General features: G+C 45.2%; 4 protein-coding genes and 1 non-coding gene across 7 annotated transcripts; 4 read left to right on the forward strand and 1 right to left on the reverse strand.

Moving 5' to 3' along the window:
- Positions 1-1,966: 1,966 nt before the first annotated feature.
- nanog (nanog homeobox) lies at positions 1,967-4,016 on the forward strand. The gene is made up of 4 exons (XM_076161092.1): positions 1,967-2,432; positions 2,849-3,213; positions 3,337-3,474; positions 3,732-4,016. Exons 1-4 carry the CDS (start codon positions 1,967-1,969, stop codon positions 4,014-4,016), a joined length of 1,254 nt encoding a protein of 417 aa, XP_076017207.1.
- Positions 3,523-3,648, forward strand: LOC143009141 (small Cajal body-specific RNA 11). Its single transcript, XR_012964667.1, has one exon.
- A 540-nt stretch (positions 4,017-4,556) lies between the features above and the next one.
- On the reverse strand, positions 4,557-11,218 carry tm9sf1 (transmembrane 9 superfamily member 1). Of its 2 annotated transcripts, none has more exons than XM_076161099.1 (9): positions 10,856-11,218; positions 9,316-9,518; positions 8,635-8,766; positions 7,958-8,080; positions 7,505-7,863; positions 7,273-7,427; positions 6,804-6,989; positions 5,929-6,202; positions 4,557-5,555 (listed from the first exon to the last, which is right to left on the reverse strand). In XM_076161099.1, exons 2-9 carry the CDS (start codon positions 9,511-9,513, stop codon positions 5,162-5,164), a joined length of 1,821 nt encoding a protein of 606 aa, XP_076017214.1. In that variant the 5' UTR covers positions 9,514-9,518; positions 10,856-11,218; the 3' UTR covers positions 4,557-5,161. The 2 variants fall into 2 exon arrangements, with proteins under 2 accessions (XP_076017214.1, XP_076017213.1); XM_076161098.1 differs by having other exon boundaries at positions 10,814-11,218.
- A 91-nt stretch (positions 11,219-11,309) lies between these two features.
- On the forward strand, positions 11,310-14,714 carry fen1 (flap structure-specific endonuclease 1). Its single transcript, XM_076161100.1, has 12 exons — positions 11,310-11,546; positions 11,932-12,052; positions 12,323-12,425; positions 12,536-12,638; positions 12,728-12,791; positions 12,982-13,091; positions 13,179-13,315; positions 13,433-13,499; positions 13,665-13,796; positions 13,891-14,042; positions 14,231-14,345; positions 14,462-14,714. Exons 2-12 carry the CDS (start codon positions 11,971-11,973, stop codon positions 14,537-14,539), a joined length of 1,143 nt encoding a protein of 380 aa, XP_076017215.1. The 5' UTR covers positions 11,310-11,546; positions 11,932-11,970; the 3' UTR covers positions 14,540-14,714.
- A 354-nt stretch (positions 14,715-15,068) lies between these two features.
- Positions 15,069-19,947, forward strand: LOC143009054 (B-cell receptor CD22-like). 2 transcript variants are annotated; one of them, XM_076161049.1, is made up of 7 exons: positions 15,069-15,445; positions 15,542-15,928; positions 16,137-16,436; positions 16,517-16,777; positions 18,390-18,477; positions 18,764-18,800; positions 19,387-19,947. In XM_076161049.1, the coding sequence occupies exons 1-7, from the start codon at positions 15,388-15,390 to the stop codon at positions 19,519-19,521; spliced, it is 1,266 nt and encodes a 421-aa protein (XP_076017164.1). In that variant the 5' UTR covers positions 15,069-15,387; the 3' UTR covers positions 19,522-19,947. The 2 variants fall into 2 exon arrangements, with proteins under 2 accessions (XP_076017164.1, XP_076017163.1); XM_076161048.1 differs by lacking the exons at positions 18,390-18,477; positions 18,764-18,800; positions 19,387-19,947 and adding exons at positions 17,137-17,212; positions 17,289-17,328; positions 17,407-18,015.
- Positions 19,948-20,157: the final 210 nt, after the last annotated feature.

Below are 20,157 nucleotides of genomic sequence, written 5' to 3' on the forward strand. Positions count from 1 at the left end.
GTCTTCATGGCCCAAATGCAAATGATCCATTAAGCTGATTGCTCTCACAGCAATTGACACTAACTGATCCATTATCAATTCAATACAACCATGGAGGGGGGGATGAGAAACATGATGTGTTTGTAAAGAAGGTCCTAACTGGACTCATCTTTGTGAAAGGATTGTAAGTGGGAACAACCTGTTTGGACAGATCCAACCAAGTTTAGAGGCTCTCATATATTCCAACTTAACTGCGAACAAGTGAAATGGTCCCACTGAAACATAGGAATCAGTCTTATATTTGTATTTATACATTGGAATTATAGTGACCAAAGCAGAGATCAAAGTCTAATAAAGCTCGACACAGATAGAAACCCCCATGTTTAAGATGCATGGAGTCAAATGTGCCAAGAATTAAATGAATGGATGCGTGCATCAGAGAGAGGGGGAGAGAGAGAGAGAGAGCGAGAGAGAGAGAGAGAGAGAGAGAGAGAGAGAGAGAGGGAGAGGGAGAGAGGAGGGGAGAGAGAATGGCCAAAGAGAGAGTGAGAGTGAGCTGAATTCAGAGAGAAAGAGAAGTACAAAGCGAGAGAGAGGGAGAGAGAAGGAAAGAGGAGGGGGAAGGAGAATGAGGAGAGAGAGTGAGATGATTTCAAAAAGGGAGGAAGGGAGCTGGGGTTTGAGAGAGAAAGGGGGAGTGAGAGTGAGAGGGTTTGAGAGAGAAAGGGGGAGAGAGAGAACTGTGCTGAAAAAGTAGCGGTTTAGTCTCTGCATGTATGTGGACAAACTTCTCTGTCTACGTGGAGAAAAGTGCATAGAAACATCCCGATAAATTAAATGTTGCTCCTTGGTTGTTTTCAGATTCTTCAACAAGGTGAAAGTTAACCTGATACCCGTTAACCTGAAACTTCGAAAATGTTTTAAGTGTTTTTAAATGTTATGTTCAGGTGTACCTTTAGAGTCTTGCGTTTAAATGTACTGTCTCGCTGCCTCGCTTCGAAAAGAAGAAAAAGTTGAACAACAATAATAATAAAAATACAACTCTCTATAATCTAAATCTCTTTCTTTTCTTTGCCTCTCTCTTCTATCGTTTAAAAAACGATCTCCAAAATGTCCTATAACTGTGTCTGCACGTCATGTCAAATGCTTGCCTCAATAAAATAAAAAAATTAAATGTACCTTACACATAAAACACAGCAAACACCACAAAGAAATACTGAACGAACCAACAAAAGCATTAAACGTCTTTAAATGCAAAGACGTCTTTTACAACGTCTTTTAATGCGAAGACTTTTAAGCTTCGTTTTATCTTCCAGGAATAGTATCGATTTATATATTGTTAACTGTTATATCGACCCAATTCAAAGCAAAATGAGTCACGCACAGTATCTAAACTGAAGTAATATTAATGTTGAGGTTTTTTGGAAATAGAGCAATAAGGTTTTAGTTTATAAATGATTAAAAGGGACACATGTAATGAGCGTAACTTTAAAAAAATCACTTACTAAACTTAAGCACTAAAAGTGTAGGTAGGTTTAATTTGATGGCTTTAATTTGAAGTATTCAACCAGCATTGATCGAAATTAGGATTTCTAAAGAAAACTACATTGCTGTGCTTCATGTCAAAACAAACCCCCCTCAACGGCACCCCCAGATTTCAAATTAAAAACAAAGGAGAAATTAAGCGGCCAATGGTGTTGCGTTTAAGGCGAATCTGCTAATTGTCCATTCACCGTCAGCCACAGCCATTGGCCGGAATCGATAGCCCCCCTCCACCCCCGTCCACACCCACACACATCCTTATAAACAGCATCCACACTTCCACAGGTTGTGTTTAACCACAACTGGTACCAGTGTTGTTACCTGGCCAGGTGCTTTCCTTTATTTTTCCGACCATTTTAAGGGCAATTTTACCCGATTTGGAAACTTTCTTTGAGCTCTGCTCCACCTTTTACATTTTAACCTTTTTACTGCACAAACCTGAGAGATGGCAGACTGGAAAGGACAGCTCAGCTACAACTACCACAACTCTTCCTACCACCACCCTTATGCCTACGGCATGATGTACCAACAGGGAACCGAGCAGAACCACGGGAACCTGAACAACTGGGCCGAGGCCGGAGTCCCCGAAATCCCCGGCAACTTCAACACCGGGCTGCCGCAGGCCTACTACGGAACCACCGCCAGGACCCGGGAGGACTACCCACAGCACATCCCGGAGCAGCATGCAGCGAACGGGCATGGCAACTACCAGGGATCGGGAGTCTTCCTCGGTAACACCGGTGTCTACCTCGGTAACGGCGGACAAAACAACAATCGAATGCTTCTGCCGGGAACACACACACGATCTGCCTACGATACACCGAATAACGAAAACCAGGGAACTGGAAGCGAGACGGCGAGTGACACCGAGTCACATACCGAGTCACACACCGAGTCACACACCTCTCCAGGTAAGGAGCCATTAACTGCTGAAATACGCTGCTTTTATATAAATGTTAAATAAGTATACAAGTCAGGCGTATGTTGTCGTTCGCTGGACAACACGCACGTTAGGGGTCTATGTAGTATTAGTTTATGTGTTCGTAGTTGGTGTCTTTGATTCCATGGATCCATATTATGGTAAGTAGGTTTTCAAATGTCCCGCTCAGGTGAGACTAGAGCTCTGACTAAGTGGCGACATCTCGCGGTGATTGCGAGCATTGTGTCGACACCACGAGACAAAATAAACCAAAAACTTCCATCACGTGAACGCAGGTTTCATGCTAATCATCCTGTCTTAATCCCCGAAACTGCCTGCGTGAACGTGTCCATTTAAAGTTTCATTGTTCTTTGTCACTGATCATTAATCACGTCCCTCCTCTCATAGATTCCTGGAGCTCTACCAGCAGCAGAGAGGGGAGTCTTCCCCAAGTTGATCCAACCACATGGGTCAAGAAGGAGTTGGCCAACGATACGGACAGCATGAGTCCGAGTACCAACGAAGATGTTTCCAGCTCTCTGGAAGCTCCCCTGGATCTGCAGAACATCCCACTTGTCGCTGAAGATGAGAGCGTGGAGGACTTGCTGAATTTACCTGCAGCAACACCAAAGAAGCAAAGCGCCAAAGGAACCCGTACAACCTTCTCTGAGGGTCAGATGAATGCTCTGGTCCAGCGCTTCACCGTGCAGAGATACCTCACTCCTGCTGAAATGAAGAACATGGCAGAAGTTACTGGGCTGACTTACAAACAGGTGAATATTGGTGACATAATTGTGGCAGGATATAGTTGCAGGCCTGATCTAATCTGTGTGTAATCCAGTGGATGATGTATGAAGACAAAATGTATTAACCCCTCGTCTTTTCTCTTCTTTTAGGTGAAGACCTGGTTTCAGAATCGTAGGATGAAGCTCAGGAGACACCAGAAAGACAACAGCTGGGTGGCCGAGCGCTGCCTTATCAAAGGCAAACAGGGCCCTGGCATCTTCGCCAACATGCCTCCACATCTCCCACCTGTAAGCACAATAAACAACATAGAACATAGGGTTGCATAGAACAGACCGTTGTCCTGCCCATGTGTCCTGTCTGCTGGTTACAGAGACACAGCAGGCTTGGACATAAAGCAAAACGTCGGTAATGGAGGCCTGACTGTAGTTATGGTCATGGCCTTAAAGGCAAGACGATACAAATACAGATGTTTGCGATGATGATGATGCCGTGATGTGATTGATCAACAGTTAATCTTAATCCAACCTATCTCTCTCTCTTGCAGTATCAGGGAGAAACCCACAACCAGCATTACAACCAGGGGATGGTCGACATGGCAGCCTTTAAGAACGCGACCCCCCAGAACCTGGCTTATTACCTGTCTGCAGCTGGATCTGGCGGCTACCCCTCCTGGCCTCCTCCTTCACCCCAGGCCGCAGCGCCCGCCAGGCACCAGAACGGCGCCTGGTCCATGCCACCACCTGTCAACCATTTTGATTTCATACCCAATGCCTTCGCCAACGCCCCTGTTGGGAACAACGTCGGGCTGGAAGGAAGCTTCACTTCCTAACATTCCCCTCTAAACACCATTCATTCCTTCGACCATAGCATTCCAACTTAACATCATGCATTCAGTCATAGTGCTTAACGCAGACCTGCCATCAGGCGGTGTGTTCACATGTTCAAACCTCTGTACATCTCAGGGTCTTAACTTGTATATTATCTCTTATATTATGTCATTTTTATGCTCTTATATTATCTTATCTTATGATTCTGCTTACGTCCCAAACTGGCTTCGTATTGCATTGATTTTTTTTTTTTAGTTATTTTTAGGATTGTTGTTTGTTTTTTCTTGCATGACTGCTGTACGTTGCTGTAACTATGTGAATATTTTTATGTATTTTTATTCTGTAAATACAGCTTCACAACAGCAACTTCAAACTCTTCTCCTTTCATCAATTTATGGTTTACTTCCTGTTCATATACACATTACATCATCACCACCACAGCAGAGCCAAGTAGACTAGCTACACCCAAACAATAGAGTATAGGAGAGTATAAGACCATTATATTAAAAAATGAGGTACAAAATCTATAGTTCCAGGCGATGTTGTATTACAAAGTATTTTATTGGAAAGACCGTATTTACACCAGAACCAAAATCACAGCAAATGGTGACCAAAGAACATGACAACAATATTGCTCCATCACCAGCATTCAAGCGGGCAGTGTGCTTACTCACCGCAGGGTTAAGCCTTGGTTAAGGGTCCTTATAACCCAGAGCAATGAACACTCACTCACTGCTGCATTACCAATCTAAACTACAGTGCGATTAAACTGTTCACTTCTCCGGGCTGGGTAACATGTTGAGCCAAATCAAGATTGCAAAGTAGAAGCAGGTGACGCCACATTGCGGACACAGCTCGTCCCGTTCCCGCCTCCAGACGGGCCACGGGTGTCCCTTAGTGATATAACTTTATCCATAAATACACAGACAACTTCCTCTGTCCGGCTGTTTCAGTCCACTGTCACAGATTCTATAGTCATCGGTTCGGTCAACAGTCCCTTTCAAATCAACATAAAGGCCCCTGTTCCTCCTCCAATTTGCTCCATAGGAGGTATGTGTGTGATTGAGTGCATGATTGAAAGCAGGAGAGGAGAGTTAAAGGTTAAAAAGAAGGATTTTCAGGCGCTTTTGCCCTACAGATCCTGCGTCTAGTCCATCTTCAGGCTACGGTAGATGTAACGGATGAATGCCAGCGAGGCCCAGAATGAGACGCTGCCCAGCATGAGGGAGAACACCAGCGCCGTGAGCAGAGAGTAGCCGAAGAACTCCGTGCTCTGCACCGCGCCGCTCATAGACGACCGGTTCCGGTAGTAGAAGACGGAGTAGACGAAGATAAAAAGGCCGGTGGAGCCGGTGCTCAGCACGCTGCGCCACCACCATCTGTAGTCCTCGCCCGAGAGCAGGAAGTAGGTGAGCGCCACCGAGATGCAGGCGCCCACGGAGATTAGGATGGCGAAGACGCACAGCAGGATGCCGTACAGGGTGTAGTGCTCTCGGCCCCAAACCGTGGCGAAGATGTAGTACAGCTCCACTGAGATGGCACTGAGGGAGGAGAGGAGACGTAGGGAGGGAGGGAGGAGAGGAGACAGAGGGAGGGAGGGAGTCAGAGAAAAGCACTGTGACGGCAATGAACTGACCATGAAATAGGATTCAACAGAAAGTCATTTTGATGGATTTTGTGCAGTCATGTGGATAAATCATGATGAACTTCCTCCCTCACAGCAGTCCCCACTCTGACAGGAAGGAGAAGTGTTAGGACAGATATATGTAGTTTACAATGTGAATGCTGAGAGGGAGGCCATGAATATTAGTGTCTACAGTTTCTGAAGTCTAAAATGTGTCCCTTTGGGGCGATCCAACCCTCTGTGCCAGGAAATATGAGGACTTTACTGTACATATATCATCTTTCTCTCACCTGAAGGGCAGGAAGCCGCCGATGGCCATGTGGACGGCGGTGCGTTTGTACCACGGCTGCGTTGGGATCTGCCGGGCGATGTTGCGGGTGCGGCACGGCGCCTGGAAGTTCCCGGCCCGGTTCTTCCCCACGATGCCGCCGATGACGGTGAGGGGGAAGCCCACCACTATCCAGGCGCCCAGCAGCAGGAGCACGGTGGTGGCGGGCAGAGCCTGAGTGGAGCCGCTCCACCAGTGGACGGAGTTCACCACACTCCACGTCAGGAACAGAGGAGCTGTGGGAACAAAGGAAGGAAGGAATGAATAAACTGTAGAATTAAAGGGGCGGGGGGGTAATTGTTTTGGATTTCTCCCTGAACAAAGCAGTCCTATACATCTTTAACATATATACAACACTCTAAATGTCACTGTGGAAGTCTGGGTGACGTCATTCCAGTTTGTCTTCTCAGCGATGCGAGCAAAAGTCAAATTTGCAGCGATTTGACCGTGAGCTGTTATACCTCACAAAACCAACAGGGGGCAACAGAAACACTTTGCTTCTCCCCAACAACCTCTGAAACCCTGCAGCCCCCTAATGAACCTCTTAACCTGTACCAAGTCCGTCTACTCAGATCCTTCTTCATCCTCGTCGTCTACTTTTGTAACGTTGACACTTTTGATAAATGAAAGGGCGATGTAATCATGACAGGTGGAAAGGAGGAGGAGAGTGGATGAAAGGTTAATTGAATGGATGTGTAGCAGAGGGATGTGTGTGATATGTGAGACTCCTGAATACTGAAACACAGACACTAAAGCTGGCAGGGTCGGCGTCTCAATCGACGGTGAGGGAGTGGCGCCCCCTAGCTGCTTCCTGAGGTTGGCGGCGTCGCCACTAACCGGAAAAGAGGGAGGAGGTGAGGATGATGTTCCACACCCAGCGCTGGCCGTTAATCTGCGTGTAGAAGCTGCAGGAGACGTAGCCGGACACGCAGCTGGTCAGGGCGTACAGGACAATGGCTGCCGAGTTGATGGCGCCGTGGCGATGCACGTTGAACATTCCCAGCAACGCCATGACGATGATCCCTATGGGAAAAGGGGAGACAAAGATGTTAGGGCGGTCGGAGCACGTGACGAAGGCATCGTCCAGGGGAATGAAGGCGGCGGTGGACAACGTCTCCCTGTGTGTGACATTCTCAGGTTTCTAGTTCTTTAGTCTCACTGCTTTTCACTTCATGGAGTTTGCAGCTTCGGGTCGCTGCAGCTCCGACCGCTCCTCTGCTCATTTTCCAAACGGGAACAAAAGCAGGCTCTCATTCTCAGCAGACCCGAGTGGAGTGCGTCTGTGAGTCTGTGTGTGAACGTTCACCTGTGGCCAGCGTGAGGAACTGAGCCCCGACTCCCAGCACGGCGCACAGCAGGCTCTTGTAAGGCGGAAACCGGAAGACGTCGGTGTGTATGATCTTCCAGCCGTTGTCTCCTTGGTCCAGGTCGTCACAGCCGCCCTCCTCTTCCACGTTATACCTGCAGATCAGGGGAAGGTGATGTGAGGCGCTCTCTACACACATGGACATGAACACAACCATTTATCTCCAACCCACCTGGCAAAGTCATTCTTAAGGACCCGCATGAGGATGATGATGACGAAGCCCAGCAGGAGCACCACCAGCACCAGGGAGTTGATGATGGAGAGCCAATGGATCTCCAACGTCTTGGGGAAGAAGGAGTAGTCCCTGAGACGCTCAGCCCGCCGGGGGTGGGGCAGCGGGGACTCGAACCAGCGCACGCTGTACGTGTGGGTCACCTTCAGGTTGCCCCCGCCGACCCCGACGCCCCCCACCACCCCGCCCGCCCCTTCTTCCAGGGGAACGGGTTTGACGTCCTTCACGGAGACGTTGGCGAAGATCACCGTGTCGCCGTTGTACTCTATGTTGAAGTCGAGGTGAGTCCACAAGCCCACCTAGGGGGAGGGAGAGAGAGAGAGAGAGAGAGAGAGAATGTAATAACATCTTTCAAACACACACATTTCTTCTCTCAAACCTCTCCATATCTACCTTGTGGCTGTGAGGCAGGAAGCCGCTCTCCTCTATGTATCCTACAAACCCCCAGATTGGAATGTCATCCAGGACAAATTCAAAGTAGTACAGTTCCTCAATGGCCTCACGGAGTTGGTCCACCTGACACACACACACACAAAAAGTAAACAATTATAAACAATTGGAGTGCAGCTGTGTGCCGTGGTGTGCAGTCATGTGCGTAATGATGCAGCGCACTTGCTTTGCTGCATCGTCCTTCCCACACACACACACACACACACACACACACACACACACACACACACACACACACACACACACACACACACACACACACACACACACACACACACACACACACACACACACACACAGGTTTCAACACACAGTAACTGCCGAGCCCACTTCCTGTTTGCTAACAGGTCTCATCTCAGTGTGTCTCAGACGGCTCAGAAAAAAAAATAGAATCCGAGACTAGAAAACTAAAGTTAATTTACTAAATGCATGACAAATTTGGATTATGTTCATTTTACTGCATAGACATTCCAGGAGAAACATCTCTCTTGTCTCTCTCTGCAGGATGCTGTGAGCTCTCTGCAGCTTCCACCAGCCGATGACTGAGAGTAAACACACACAGCAGTGACAGTTAAGCAGCGACGTCCGGTGTTAAATTGAAGCAAACTGCTGCTAAGTACCTGTTTCTCTGAAAGCGTGAGCTGGCAAAGCGTCTTCTTCTCCACGTTTTCTCTGAACCGGATGTGATATAAAGACTCTGCCATCCTGTCCCCGTCCAGCACTTCCCCCAGACTTAGAGACTTGTGGTGCACCTGAGGACGGAGTGTTAAAGGATGAGTGGGAGTAAAGCAGGAATCAGGGGCAGACAAATCAAGCAGCGAACGGTGAAAAAAGAAGAATGGATCGGTCCGGAATCCCATCTCATCACGGCACAGATGCCTTTGAGTCCCACGTCGGGAGAGGTTGGATAATTACCTGCTGCTATTTCTCATTTGGGCTTTAATCTCACAGACTCGATCCAAAACGATTACGTGTATATTGACTTTTACTGCAAAATCACCAGCTGTTAAATAAACCATAACTTCATCAACTTCAACTTTAACCAAAACAACAAAAGTCACTGAAATGAACATGTGAATCTTTAATACGCAATTTCAGTTCATACAGGACTCATAGAATAAAGAATTATGTGAACTATTTTGTGTTTTATTGTCACAAATAGAGTGTATGACCTCATGAGGATCCCTGTCAGATGAAACAGATTGGATTTATTATGAAGCTGTTATTCTTACATCAATGTTCAGAAAACACTTAACAAAAACATTCCCAGGTCCCAAAAGGGGGACCGGGCAGAGACTGACCTTCTCTGGACTGCAGACAGGCAGGGTGTAGAAGTGATACGTCTCCTGTGGGTTATGGTACGGCCCCACTTTGTTGACATAAAGAGTCACGTTGTCCCCCTGCTTGTAACCGAGTGACCAGCCGGACAAAAGACTCAGGAGCAAGACGGGGTGCAGGGCCATGGTCCCGCCTGGCAGGTGTCCTATTCCACGCAGCATGACACCTGGGGGGCGAACAAGACGACAGGAGCGTCAGATCATCTGGCACAGGCTCGTCTTCAGCTTAACTGTCTGCCCTGCCAATTTTATGCAACATCACTCCGACAATGTTTTACCGAATGCGTCAGAAATTTGAGAAGCGCTCTGATACGGATTGTTGTGGACGGGAGTCAAAGCACCTACAGGACATGTTTGGACCTGAAGATAACCAGGTTCTGTCTGCCTCTGACTCTGTACTTACTAACTTACTATACTTGTACACAAACAACATTCGTCGACCCGGGAAACTTCCAGGAGCCACTCTACCGCCCTGATCCACGCCGCCTCGTCTCTGTCTATATGTCTTTGAGTTTGTGGGCTCAGAAGTGAAGTGACATTGCCCCAAACTGCTACCCGAGGACGTTGTGTTGTGATTTCCACAGAGGCCATGATAGCCTTCAAAGCTTTGTGTCCGAACTGATCACGTTTCACCTTTAGGGCAGGACGACAATGACAGGAATGAACGCTACAGTGAAACACAAAGCTGCATATCAACATTGTAACAACATGTCTACAGTCACTGGTTAGGAGTCACAACTAAAGGACGTTTGGCTCGTGTTCTGCTTCTAAGCCTCTAAGGAGATCTACTTGTTGACTGGTGAGAGTTTTGCTGATGTAACGAAGTTCCTCATTGAGCTTCACAAAGAGGGAATTTTCAACCGCTGCTCTCCTGTCAGTCAACGCAATCAAACTGTCGCCTGTCCTGCTTCCTCTGAGTTACACGTCTGGACCTTTGGGAACACGTTCATGACATGTTCAAGAACCGGCCGTTTAGACCAGAACGCGACATTCAATCAACAACAAGCCTGGAGCATGAAACCTGGCGGGGATTCTTATACGAGTCAGAACTCTAAAAATCATTGTTTTTACTCCACTGCTGACCCATTCTGTACAGTATTATTGTTACCTCACAACAAATACATACGGTTAGAGTGTCAGCAAACGCATCACGGGGGTCATAAAGGTTCTGACCCCTGAACTACACAGAAGCTTTGCTCCCTTTGGAATCTCCTGCATCGTCAACTTGACATATACAGAATTTCACTTTGTCCTAACCGAGGTCAATTGTGAGAAAAGGTAACAAATGAATGAGTCTTGCGCAATAGTAGTTTATATAGTTTAAGGTCCCTAATTTGACTGACCAATCAAAACAAGCTTATTACAGACAAGAGAAAGAGCCCGGAACTAACAAACGGAATGATTCAGGTTAATTCAGGTGTTTAACGGTCTATTATTTTATAGTAATATCTGTATTACTGACGTGTTGTTTCAGTCCCGGTGCTGCAGATCCAACAAAACCTGCCTGTCCGTCGTCTTCTTCGGATTCCAGGCCCCGGATCGTCCCTTCTCCCCTCCGGCTTCGCGCCGATCCTGTGGCTCTCAATGTATATATTTGTAGCTGGACATTTGCAAATTCGTTTCCCCCGAGTATAATGTCGTCATTGTGTCGATATCCAGGAACACGGAGTACTTTTATGTACACACGGGACGGAGGGAGAAGAGGAGCGACTCCACGTCACCTTAAAAAATAAATACAACGACGGCTAGGCTGACTTTTCCGGAGTGGGCGGAGAAAGACAAAATACACCTAAAAGACACTGCTCCTTACGCGAAACTGATAATATTTCTTTCGTAAAGCTGTTTGTATTTAATATACGGTATTTGCGAGATTTAATTCCAAAGAAATTCGTCAAAAATCGCTCGAAAACGCTGCCGAACTGACTATTATTTTGTTGTGGCGCTCACCGGATTTCCTTCCACCTTAACCAGCCAATCAAATGCCGTCTTGCTACTCTCAGTCAGATTCAGACCAATATAGTTGCATCAGAACAATCGATGAGAAGCTGCTCCAGTCTGTCTGAATTTAACTGAGCTCGACTAATTGACTCGTAATGCCTGGTTTTTGGTTTTCCCGCGAAACGGTTGCCTTTTCTGAGCGGCTAGCGGCTGAGCTCCCGGGACAAGTGCACACAGTCGACCAGAAGAGATAGTCGGTGAGTTTATCACAAACAGTTAACTTTAAAGTTCGATCTACAGTGTTACAGATATTAGAAATGCTACATACTCATTTTACGTAACAAGTTAAGGCTGTGAATGGCACAAAGAAGCACTGTGCATGTTTTAGCCTTCTAGCAAGCCGTTACTGGACACGTTGTAGTGTTAGAACCCTAAATCTATTCTATAATCTATTCAATAATTGACAATAGGCACATTTACAAGGTAACGATGTTTTCCTGATGAGTGGGAGATGTTTTCCAATATGGTGCGTTCATGTAACCTAAAAAACAGGCTTTTGGATAATTCCCAGAAGTTGTAAAACAGTGAAAGGATGCAACATTTTTTTTAGGACTTTCTAACTTTCTCTACATTGCTTTTCAGAGTTTGACATACATTTGATCGGAGTTCCAGTGTGCCATAATGGGAATACACGGTCTTACCAAGCTGATTGCTGACCAGGCACCGGGTGCTATTAAAGAGCAAGACATTAAGAATTACTTTGGTAGCTCCTTAATACTCCTTCTTCTTCAATATACGAATGATTGGATCTTCTGATGAGATGAGAGTAACAACTACATTAGATCATTGATGCATTGATGTTGTACCAATAGTTTTATATTGAAAGAGAGATCACAGACTGTAACAGCAGAGTGGAATCAGATCCATTGTCTTGCATCGTTATGAATGAATGAGTTTAAAGAAACCAAAAATGGATATTGGGAATAGCAGTTAATTGTTGGATCATTTCTGCTGTTCCCCTTGTCGCCTGTAGGCAGAAAAATAGCTATAGATGCTTCCATGTGCATCTACCAGTTCCTGATTGCTGTGCGTCAGGATGGAAACGTCCTGCAAAACGAGGACGGAGAGACGACAAGGTAGAGCTGCTGCCTTCATGCATAAAGAGACAGCCTAGACCAGGAAGGTGGAAGTCTGGAAACGATTCTACTAAACTGCTTTTCCTGCCCTCCTTTGCACTTCTCCTCAGCCACCTGATGGGAATGTTCTACCGGACGATCCGCATGCTGGAGCACGGCATCAAACCCGTCTACGTGTTTGACGGCAAACCGCCGCAGCTGAAGTCTGTTGAGGTTGGCGAGGCGGCCCTGTGTTTGTTTTGCTTTAGTCTGTGGTGTAAATCTCTAAATCTTCACCGTCACTCCTTTTCTTCGCCCCCTAGCTGGAGAAGAGAGGAGAGAGGCGGGCAGAAGCCGAGAAGATGCTCGCTCAAGCCCAGGAAATGGGTACAGTTAAGCTTTCTTGATTGTTTCTAATGCAGTTGTAAGCGGCGCCCCCTCAGGTTGTATTTTGTAATTTGTATTTTGCCACATCGATAATAAAAAATAACGAAACTTTATCATTTTTGAACATCTCAGACTGTGGATGTGTTTGTCATTGCTTGCTTCATACGCTCAATGTTGTGTCTTCATCCAGGGGAACAAGAAAACATTGACAAATTCACCAAGCGTCTGGTCAAAGTCACCAAGCACCACAATGACGAGTGCAAGAAGCTGCTCAGCCTGATGGGAGTTCCGTACATCGAGGTCGGCGCCACACTCACAGCTTCACAATGAGCCTACGGTGCTGGTTGTTTTTTCTCTTTTTAAGTGTTGTGTTGTTTTGAACGGCAGGCCCCGTGTGAGGCAGAGGCGAGCTGTGCTGCTCTGGTGAAAGCAGGGAAAGTCTTCGGCACGGCAACAGAAGACATGGACGGCCTGACCTTCGGGACGAACGTCCTGCTCAGACATCTCACGGCCAGCGAAGCAAAGTACGGATCCACCCGACATGAGTATCAGTCAGCTTTACTCGCATTTCCCTTTATACACTTCAGTAGCAGATGAAGGATTCTTCACATAACAAAGTAAAATGTCCCTGTCTGCTGTAGGAAACTTCCAATCCAAGAGTTCCACTTCAGTCGCATCCTGCAGGACATCGGCCTGACCAACGAACAGGTATCCCAGATCAAACATTTCCCCAGATGTCCGTCGTTGCTGATAGATTGCAGCGAATTCTAATTGGTGTTTCTATGAAGACCTTGCATTTACAGGTACAGTTATTACAGACGCAGTTATGAAAATGTCTTCAACTCCGCCCCCACTCTCCCCTCTCTCCCCCAGTTCATAGATCTCTGTATTCTGCTGGGCTGCGACTACTGCGGCACCATCAAGGGGATCGGCCCAAAGAGAGCCATGGACCTGATCAGACAGCACGGCAGCATCGAGGAGATCCTGGAGAACATTGACCCCAATGTAAAGTCCCAGCAATAGAGTCTAGGAGTGAAATTGAGCGTTTGAATGATTATTTGATGATTGTATGGCGGCCCTGTTTTCCCTGTCCCTGCAGAAGCACCCCGCTCCTGAGGACTGGCTGTACAAAGAGGCCAGGGGTTTGTTCCTCTCACCCGAAGTGGTGGACTGCTCCACTGTGGACCTGAAGTGGAACGAGCCGGACGAGGACGGACTGATCCAGTTCATGTGCAGCGAGAAACAGTTCAGGTACTGATGATGATCTGCAGGCAGCCAGGCAGCGAGAACAGATCAACCCACATTCGGATCACGCAGCGCTCTTTCCAAACACTGGGCTGCACTGTTGGACACAGAGAGAGAGACGCAGCTGTTTCACTTTTATATGCAAGTTGTGATTCCACTGTTTTGACTTTTCCCGTGTGATTTTGGCTCTGCAGCGAGGACAGGATCCGGAACGGCTGTAAGAAAATGGTGAAGAGCCGACAGGGCAGCACGCAGGGACGACTGGACTCTTTCTTCACCGTCACCGGGTCCCTGTCCTCCAAACGGAAGGTAACAAACAGTAGGAAGAGTCCGACGCTGTAAACGCCGGCACGCCTTTGAGCGGACGAAAGCGATTGGCCCATCATGCAAAAGAGTGAGAGTGTTTGTGTTTTCTTCTCGCCAAGGAACTGGAGATGAAAGGATCGGCGAAGAAGAAGCAGAAGACCGGAGCCACCCCCGGCAAATTCAAGAGGGGGAAATAGGGCGGAGACGAGAGAAGTGCATGAGTGGATGGGATTTAACCCCATGTGACCTAAGCGACCAAACTCCATTTTGTTCCACTGAAATATAACACAAGTCTTATAATTGGCCCCATATTTGAGCGTTTTATGAATATCTATTTGCTGTTGTGGAATAAAAGTCTTGTTGTGTTTTGTATCAGGGTTTCAGTTGTTTTTATTGCCTCTTCTGATGTGATCAATTGAGAGCAACACACATGCACACACACACACACAATTTCCAACCACAGATTTGAATACTTCAATGCTGCAATGTTTAATGTAGCGTTATGTTTCCATTGGCAGTATTTGGTCTTGTAAGTTTTGTGGTGTGGATTGTGCAATTTCTGCCTGTAATCATCAATCAATCAATCAATCGCTATCATAGACGAGCAAGTTAAAAGTGTAAACAGGAAGTGGTTGATATGGTTTTGAACACTTCTGCAGTAGCCGTCTTTTGCAAAAGGGAAGTCTCCCTTGATACATCCAGGCATTTCCCCTCTGTGGTCTTTGAGTGCAGCTTATAGAGTTATTTGTATTGTAGATGAATTGGAAAAGGAATCATTGATTTGGTATTAGTGTTGTCTGTAGTGAAACAGAGTGTGACTGTTTAAGGTGTGAAACATATTGGGGTGGAGCTGCTGTCTAGATCAGATGTTTGTGTTCCAGCCTCTAAACAGGGAAGTGGCTTTGTTGGTTCGTCGCAGCTCAACTGGAACTTGGTAGTTCCATCATTTCATCAGTGAGACCAAGAAACTGATGACTTGTCCTTCGCCTCTGAGCTCTCTTGGTGAGATTATTACTGATGCATTTAGTTTCTCCACGCTGTTTCAATGGCATTTGTGAATATGGTGACACACAGTGTGATACTTGGCCTCTTCTTCCTTTCAGGTGAGCTCTCTTTAAACACTTTGATTCAGAAAGCATTGAAATCATTTAGCAAACTGGATGTTTTTGTTAACTTTGTTCCTGATGACTGTTTTACAGGCGCTCTGGCTCAGGGGAGGCGTTGTCTCGCAGATCTTGACATTAATTCACTACAGAGGATAGAAGCACTGAGTGGCTCTTGTTTGCAAATCCCATGTACCTTCAGGGATCGATCAGGCAAAAAATATAAATTTAAGAGCACAAGAACAACTTTTGGAGTGTGGGTCAAACATAACCTTCAGTACAATAGAAATATTGTTATTTACAACAGCAGTAAGACAGTTAACACCCCTCCAATAAATATTATTGGAGACCTGGCTCAGAGAAACTGCACCACTATATTTAACAGATTAACCACAGCCTACAACGGGACGTACTACTTCAGAATTGAGAACGGACCATACAGGGCAACAGCACTTTGTGACCCTCTTTTCATAACAGTTACAGGTAAGAGTCTCTTTATATTTTAATTACATTTTATTGTTTAGAATGTCTGTAATCATTTTAGAAATCATGCACTGACTTTGACCCTTGATTGATTGTGTTCCATGATGGAGTTATTCCACTTTGTCATGAATCAAATTCACTCTCTGTTCCACTCTGGTTAAATGTGAGGATATTTTCAGTTTTTCTTATCTGTTTCTTTTTGAAACAGATTCCCCTCAGAGACCCAGAATTGAAATCCCAGACGAGCTGAAGGAGGAGCAGACTGTCACTGTAACGTGTTCAGCTCCCATTCTCTGTCCTCTCTCCCCCCCGACACTGACATGGAATCTAACACATGCTTCTGACAAAACACAACACAATTCAACCTGGATCTCCATAGCTAAAATCCAGACGACCCTTCTCCTCTCTGACAAGCACGATGGATTGTCCATCTATTGTTTTTCCACACACCCTGTGAACACAGGCAAAGACAAGACATCAGGGGCAATTCTGCGTCTTAAAGTTTCATGTAAGTCTCTGCATGTCCTCTCTCATGCTCTGATGCAAAGATCGTCTCTCACTCCAGCTCGTCTCTCATATTTTCCTCAGACGGGCCCAAGGACACCTCAGCATCCATCAGTCCCTCAAACTTTGTGTCACCGGGCAGCAGAGTGAATCTGACCTGCTCCAGCAGATCCAATCCTCCTGTCTCAAGCTTCACCTGGTTCATGAACACCACAGATGGAGCTGTTTACGTATCTGAGGGAGACTTCTACAGCTTCAGTGTGACCACCTCAGGAATTTACTACTGCATGGCAACAAATGACTTTGGTCATCAGACATCACCAGAGATCCATGTGAATATTGAAGGTAAATGCTGGCAAATAAATACAGAATGTGTGTGGATTCATTTGATGGGATTTAGTGAAGACATTATCTGTGCAGGTGTTTGGTTAACAACGAGTAAACAGTGAACGCTCTTTACAATGCTGCTCAGACACGACTTCATCATTCATACATCCCTCATATTTTACAATAAGCTGCACAATCAGCGACTCGGATGTCAATAGTATATGTTGACAAACCTTGTCTACTCAAAGTCTTTGGTCATATTTGAGACGTGTAGACACAATGCTTCTAATGTCAATAACTGGACTCATAGTAAACATACACTGTGTTTAAATTCATCACTATAGTCACTTTAAATGGCTGCTTCTCTTGTGTGTTAGGGGAGCCACAATGGAAGCCAGTTCTAGGAGGGATAATTGGGATTATTGTCCTCATCTGCCTGGTTGTCTGTGTTTGGTAAGTGTTGTAGAATATACCTGGGGCGATTTTGTTATTACCTACTGTGATCTAATGGGACTCTTGTGTCTTTCAGGTGGTTAAAGTCGTCATATCGATCGCGACAACAAACACAGGTGAGAAAATACAAAACTGAAGTATCAGAATGTGGGGAATTATCTCCTCTGAATTTCTCGTACGTTCCATTTCCACAGAGTCTAATGGGCGCAGCAGCAAATACTGAAGAACCAGACAGTAACGTAGGAAGCATCCACTATGGAGAGATCAACTTCTCCAGGCTGGAGCCCACACAGGCGGGGGAGAGCCAGGGGCATGAGGACACAGTGTACGCACAAGTCAAAGTGTCCCAGCCAGCACACACCACGACACACACAGAGAGCATCTACGCTCAGCTGAAGAAAAAGTGAACAAGTGACCATCAGTGCTCATCAGTGTGTTGATAGAAATGCATTCAAATTTTGTAGGATTCATAACAAATGTAGCTTTATTTCACCTTTCCATTTGTATTTGTATTGTTTCAGTTACCACTTTAACTTTTGTCATTTGTAATTCACACATTCTGTACATGCAAATAAAAGTAACAAAACTACTTTAAATACAGGATTAACCATGTGTAACCATGTCAACCAACAAGTAAGTTTATTGTTTGGTTTTAATGTTAATGTTTAATATTTTATGTTTGTTTCACTGAGACTCCCAAAGTCGCTTCTTTTCAAATTAGTTTTATTCACAACATGCATCCACATAAGGAGAGTGAAGCATATCAGTTTGTACTGAGCAACAGAATAGAAAGAATACATTAAAAGGAATCATTGATTTGGTATTCATCTTGTTTGTTTATTGGGAACCTGATGAGTGTATCAGAATCAGAATCAGAATCAGAATCGCTTTAATCGCCAGTAAAGTTAACACTTGGTCATCAGACATCACCAGAGATCCATGTGAATATTGAAGGTAAATGCTGGCAAATGAATACAGAATGTGTGTGGATTCATTTGATGGGATTAAGTGAATACATTTGTGTGTGTGCGCGTGCGTGTGTGTGTGTGTGTGTGTGTGTGTGTGTGTGTGTGTGTGCGCGCGTGCGTGCGTGCGTGGTTGTGTGTGTGTGTGTGTGTGTGTGTGTGTGTGATGTTTTTGAGCCGTGGCAGACGGTAACCATGGTGTTGTGTGACAGGTGATGATCAGTTGGTGGTGGTTGTCAGCGTTACAGTGAGGACCCTTGGAGTCGTCCTGCTGATCAGCACACTGATCGCCTTTGAGTGGTGAGGAACGTTTCAATCATCAAGGAAAGAGTTGATGTTTTTATAACTGATTGGTGTCAATGTGGTGTAAAGAATGTAGAAAATAGATCACAGAATATGCAAGAACTCATTAGAACTCATACCTCCATTATTTTAACTGATCCCTTCATTTTGTGGTGAAAGCGTTCCTTCAGCAGTCGTGCTCCATCCTTCCACCTGGATGGAGACAAACACACAACCTCCTTAGCAGAAGCAAGGAAAAATGAAAATGTGTGAAATCTCTTAATTCCATCTCCATTTCTTCCAGCTGGTTTCGATCAAGATATTCCACTAAAGCTGTAAAGGTAAAACACGAGACATGATTTATTCTGGGCTAAAACTACAAACAGACAAACAGAACAGGATCTGTCATCAAAAGACAGAATGATGCAGAAGCAGCACAGAGAAAGATGGTGAAGAAGACTGAGGCCAAGTAATGTGCACATAAAAGTCAGGTCCAACACAAATAAAGGAAGGAAAAGAAGGACTAAAATAGGAGGAAAAGTCAAAAACATGAATGCAAGCATGCTGGACTAATGGAAAAGAAATTCTACTTCAATTGAAATTTAGAAATGTGACCTGGAAATGTTCCTGAAAATTGGGAAATTGTTTGGTGTTCTTGGTCTTAATTACTACTGAGATACAGGAAGGAGCTTGTTCTGAAAAAGCTCCTGCTGAGGAAGAACCAAGGGCTTTTATTTTGAACATACATTCAGTCAATAACATAAATTATCTGGATATATTATCCTGACACTGTCCATTATCCACAAAAACACATTTGAATGCAACACTGGTGCACATGCTCACTGAGCACATCGCTGTAGAGTGACTACAGCACTGACAGCTGTGTGTGTGTGTGTGTGTGTGTGTGTGTCTGCTTCATTTCCACAGCACGCAGTGGACACAGGGGAGTGTGACAACATCAACAGAGTTCCAAACAGACTGAGCCATTTGGAGAAAAGGGAGAAGAAGAAGAAGATGATGTCACTGGAATCTCTTCTTGTACTTATTATCATTTGTGGGTGAAATAAACAAGGAAGTGATCCAGAGGTGGATCATAGTTTTTCCTGCTTGGTAGATATTACAGTGTTACTTTACTCAGATGAAGTATTCATGCCAGTTAAGGAGTCAATGACTGTCAATAGTTTAGTCTTTTGTTACACAACTTAAAGGATCATTTATAAGATATATATCTGAGTGTATTGCAGTTGTACCTTGACTTGTAAAAGTCTAGAGGGTTATGTGCTTTTATTTTGATAAAAATTACATTTTTTTTTCTCATATTTCAGAGTGAGTGTGACTTGTGTTGTGTGTTCTGTTTACATACACGTCTGTGACATCTGACTTCTGTAATGAAACAGAATGTGACTGTTTAAGGTGAAATGTATTTGTATTTGAGTGTTTAATGAATATCTATTTGCTGTTGTGGAATAAAAGTCTTGTTGTGTTTTGTATCAGGGTTTCAGTTGTTTTTATTGCCTTTTTTGATGTGATCAATTGAGAGCAACACGCGCGCGCACACACACACACACACACACACAAACAATTTCAACCACAGATTTGAATACTTCAATGCTGCAATGTTTAATGTAGCGTTATGTTTCCATTGGCAGTATTTGGTCTTGTAAGTTTTGTGGTGTGGATTGTGCAATTTCTGCCTGT

Source organism: Genypterus blacodes, unplaced genomic scaffold (genome assembly GCF_046128005.1).
Source record: "Genypterus blacodes isolate CSIRO-AG114 ecotype Tasmania unplaced genomic scaffold, CSIRO-AGI_Gbla_v1 ptg000110l_1, whole genome shotgun sequence".
In the NCBI taxonomy this organism is placed as follows: Eukaryota; Metazoa; Chordata; class Actinopteri; order Ophidiiformes; family Ophidiidae; genus Genypterus; species Genypterus blacodes.